The sequence below is a fragment of the Microtus oregoni genome, unplaced genomic scaffold, assembly GCF_018167655.1.
Source record: "Microtus oregoni isolate MIOR12 unplaced genomic scaffold, Mior012 000057F_ref0000458, whole genome shotgun sequence".
NCBI lineage: Eukaryota > Metazoa > Chordata > Mammalia > Rodentia > Cricetidae > Microtus > Microtus oregoni.
In genome coordinates, this window is record NW_024543833.1 from 2,548,544 (window position 1) to 2,553,154 (window position 4,611).

The 4,611-nt window shown below is 46.4% G+C and overlaps 1 protein-coding gene across 1 annotated transcript in view; it reads right to left on the bottom strand.

Annotated features, from left to right (window-relative positions):
- Cfap53 (cilia and flagella associated protein 53) overlaps nt 1–4,611 on the bottom strand; it is a 34,315-nt gene that overhangs the window by 20,223 nt on the left and 9,481 nt on the right. The window contains exon 3 of the mRNA XM_041639161.1: nt 3,676–3,849. Coding sequence (XP_041495095.1) covers nt 3,676–3,849 — 174 coding nt within the window. The remainder of the gene's footprint in view (nt 1–3,675; nt 3,850–4,611) is intronic.

The window sequence follows — 4,611 nt, forward strand, 5'->3', positions numbered from 1 at the left end:
GGCAGTGAAACTATAACTACAGAATAAAACCCTATAGCCCTAGGAAGAAAGAGAAATTATGGGGACTGTTCTGGTGGAAGCTTCGCCTACGCCCCCTCCCCCATCTCTCTCCAAACCCTACCACATCTCAAAAAGCCAGTCAAATGATGACCCCCCCCCCAAGAAATGTTCAAGACCACTCCCACAGGGTACTTAAACTGCCCCACAGAAAACAGACATTGTTGGCAGAGGCTGCTCATTTGTTATCTGACACCCAGACCTAAAATAATCACACAGAAATTGTATTAATTAAAATATTGCTTGGCCAATCACATAGGTGAATTGCTAGCTAGTTCTTATATCTTAAATTAACCCATTTCTATTATTCTATATTTTGCCATGAGGCTCATGGTTTACCAGTCTTTCTCTTTCAGCAGCTACATGGCTTCTCCCTGACTCCGCCTGTTGGACCCTAAAGTCCAATCACTGAGGAGGAGTCGCCCCAAGAGACCACTCTCACACCACAGTTGATGTAAAAGCAAGAGGATTTAGTTCTGTCGCCACAGGGTCTTTCAGCATTCGAGAAGCCAAAAGACCCCGAGTAGCTGGTACAGGCTATTTTTATAGAAATAGAAGGGGAAATAAAGGGGGAGGGGAACCTGGGGGTTATTTTTCAACTATTGTGATTGGCTTATTCAAAGGGCTACTGGTCTGACCCAGGGCAGGAGAGTGGTTGCCAGATCAGGGGGGGTAAGGGGGAACATCTGTGGGTCATTGTGACCCTATTTCAGGGACTGAGTCAACACATCAGGAACTGAGGCAACATTCTAAGGGTTATCTTTCCCTAGTTCCAGGAACGGAGCTCTATTTGGAGAACACTCACAAGGACTCAGGGAGATGGAAAGTTCCCAGCATCTCAGTACATGCATGTGTAGTTGTTAGGTCCTTGGTTCCCAGGGGAAGGGGGCACTAAGGCTGAGAGGCCTTGGGAATGGCCTCAGAGTTGTCAGAAATGGCTTTAGAGTTATCTTAGAGTTCTACACACCTACTCTCTCCTTCCCTATCTGCTTGGATTCCCTCCTTGCCCTACTCTGCACTGCAATAGGCCCAAAGCAGATTCTTTATTGACCAATGGTATTCATAGCATACAGAGGGGAATCCCACATCAAGATGTGGTTTTTCGGTCTCCGTGTCTCTCTCCTGTCTCCTCTCTGGGAGGCTGGAAACTCATCCGATAGACCTGGGCTTTTTCTAGTGTGGTTTCCTTTGGTCTGATTTGGGTTGCTGCATCAGTGGAGAAGCTTACTGGATGCAGAAACTTTCCTGGAGATTCCACCAAGAGGCTGTTTTCCCCCACCAGCCCAGGGACATGCAGTGGGAGCAAAGAATCAACATTCCTCCTTTTTGTCCTCTGCCTCCATCTTGCGTCTTGTATAAGCTATTTCCCATAAAAATTCTAGTCCTCAGAAATGGCTAGAGGCAAAAATAACAGGGTAGCCATCTGGAAAGCACAGATGACTGCAGACTGTCCCCACCTGATGGAGGAAGGTCATTGGCTAATAAAGGAACTGCCTTGGCCCATTTTATTGGTTAGAGGATAGGTGGGAGGAGTAAACAGAACAGAACGCTGGGAGGAAGAGAAAGTGAGCTCAGAGACTCGACAGCTCTCCTCTTGGGGGCAGACGCCGCAGAGAGACGCCATGCCCCGCTCCCGGGATGAAGCTCCGACCCAGGATGGGCATAGGCTAGAATCTCCCTGGTAAGCGCATCTTGGGGTGCTACACACAGATGATTAGAAATGGGCTTAATTAATATGTGAGAATTAGCCTAGAAGAGAATGGGCCAAGCAGTGTTTAAAAGAATACAGTGTCCGTGTAATTATTTCGGGGCATAAGCTAGCCGGGCAGGCGGCTGGGGTGTTGGGGACGCAGCCCCGTCGCCACCCTTATTACTTCACCCACCAAAGGTCAGCCAATAAGTAAACTGGACAAGCAACAGGTGAGATTTGAAAATAAATTGTCTGAAAAGTCCCTAGACTATCACCCCACACTCTGCTGATGTAACTTCTCTGGGTTTTGCCTTAAATAGTACTCTCTAGAAGGATGGGGTACTGTAATGGTCTATCCTGTCCCTTTAAGAGACAATCCCCACCCACTACCCCCTTCCGCCAAGGCAGCAGCAACACAGTTGAGTATACTCATCTTGACCCAGCCTCCCCAGCAGGAGCCACGGTCCTGGCCACTCATTTTATTTCTCGGTCAGTGCCAGATATTAGAAAGAACTTTAAAAAGCTGCAAAGGGTCCCCAAACTCCCATACATCAGTTGGCGAAAATGGCTTTTAAAGTTTCTGATGCCCAAGAAGAGGGACAGACAATGTTGCAGTGGAAGGCTGCATTCCAAGTCCAAGCTTCACCAGTTGCCCCGAGGTCACTGGGAACCCCACAAAGGAAGCAAGGGAATTTGACCACAAAGCTCCATCCCATCAGAGCTCAGACCAAGTTAATTGCCAGGAGTCTGTTTCAAATGTGACCTGAGGCCACTGACCCGGCAAGGCTATGCCCTGTCTACCCACAGCCTAGACACCGGAAATCAGAATGCTCCCGTGCAGGCTCATCCTCTATGACATGTTACAGAGGACCAGCCTCACCAACACCGGCATCCGAGATGCTGCCAGCCTTCAAACTGCTCAGCCTGGTGGAGGACTGATGTAGCCCAGACTTGGTGACTCCCATTGCCCTCTCCGAGCCTAGGGGATGCTGTAGGCAGTGGGTAGGTCCACCGACTTTCCACTAGAGCTACTCACTCTGTTTCAACAGCACACTCAGGTCCTACAATACCAATACCCTCTCACCAATTTCCGTCATGCGGTGGACAGGACCCTATCCTTCCCACTTAAGACCCTGTCTCTTCCCTTTATTCTTGCAGGGCAATTCTTCTCACATTTTGTCCTGATCATACCTGCCTGCCCCATTCTCCCTGAGGGCAGAGTACTCCTCAAGCAGCTAGTTCCTAGGACTCCCGAGACCATACGGGCAAGAACTTCCACTGTGATCCTCACCACCCCTTCTGCTGATGAACTCCTGACACGTCCACGCTGGTACCATTACTCCAGGCTCAAGCAGGCATCTGTCCAGGATACTTGGTCTGTCCAACAGCTGGCACCCTCCATCCTCTGGTTTTCCAAGATGTCCCAATGAAGAGCCTGTCTGATCTTCTTCCTGACATGCTCATCTTTGTCAGTACAGCTACGACAGGCGCTAATAATTATTTTTTTCCTAGCAACTCGCCTTTTCTGCTTTCTCAAGAAACAAGTGCCTGCCATCTCTAGGATGGCAGCTAACTAAATGCTTTTCCACTCACACCTGCTGAGTGTGCGCCCACCAACTCCCGACCCCTCCTCTCCACATGGTCCCATGTGCTGCAGGAAGCAGCCAAATATGAACTGGCATCCCAAAGAGTCTGGGATGTTCTGGTGGAAGCTCCATCTCAAGCCCCCTCCCCCATCTCTCTCCAAACCCTGCCACATCTCAGAAAGCCAGCCAAACGATGACTCCCTCCCCCAGAGATGCTCAAGACCACTCCCACAGGGTATTTAAACTTCCTTTCCTGGACCAGCAGCAGCAGCTCTGCCATTAGTTCCTTAACTTAACCACCCCACGTTCACATTCTGTTTGTCTGCTCTTCCAATTTATTACCTGAATTGCTGCTCTAATTTTTCAGCTACAAACTCCTGCCTCTCTTTTTCCTTCTTCTCTCTTAACAACTTGGTTCTCTCTCTCATTTTGTCTTTTTTCTCTTCAATGGTTTCTCCTTTTGCTTGCATTTCAGCAAAATAATTATTTTCTTCTGATGCTAAAAGTTCACGTAGCCTGAAACAAACAAACAAAAAACTAAATAATTTATTCATAAAATTATCATTCCAATTGACTTTCGTTCTTTTGAGTTATTGTCTATGAATTTTTAAAGAAATAAATGATCACTAAGGGTGAGGAAATAACTCAGGAAAACCCTTGCCTTGCGAGCATGAGTTTTGTCCCCAGAAGCCACTTTGAAAAAGTAAGAAGAGAATTGTCTGGTGATCCGAGTTTGACCCTGAGACCCACATAGTGGAAGGAAAGAACAAACTCCCCAAAGTTGTCCCCTGACCTCCATATGCACAATGACATTCACTCCTTCCAATAAATAATGTTTTTTTTAAAAAAAAAAAAAAGGTCACAATGTGTGGTCTCCACAAAATAAGGCCTCAATTTGTGTCATATTTTATTTGCGAATATACAGATAAAATATGAAATGCTTATCTTCAAAATTAGCACAGTGGATAGATTCTAGTTAAAGAAACAAACCCTAAAACAGTATATTCTTTTTCCATCAAAATGTAGTAAATAATAAAATAAGTGTATAAGTAAAAATAATAGCAAACAATAGTTATTGGTTTTACTATAAAAGTCAGACATGACCTTCATTTGACTTGATTGTTTCATGCACAATCTTAAAACACTTGTGAGCTGAGACATAACAAACTTGCCCAACATAGAAGAGACCCAGGGTTTGATCCCCAGTGCTCAAAGGAAATAAAAGCGAGTGCTTCCGGTGTGCTTCACAGCCTGGGCTACCAGGTGTGTGAGCCTTAC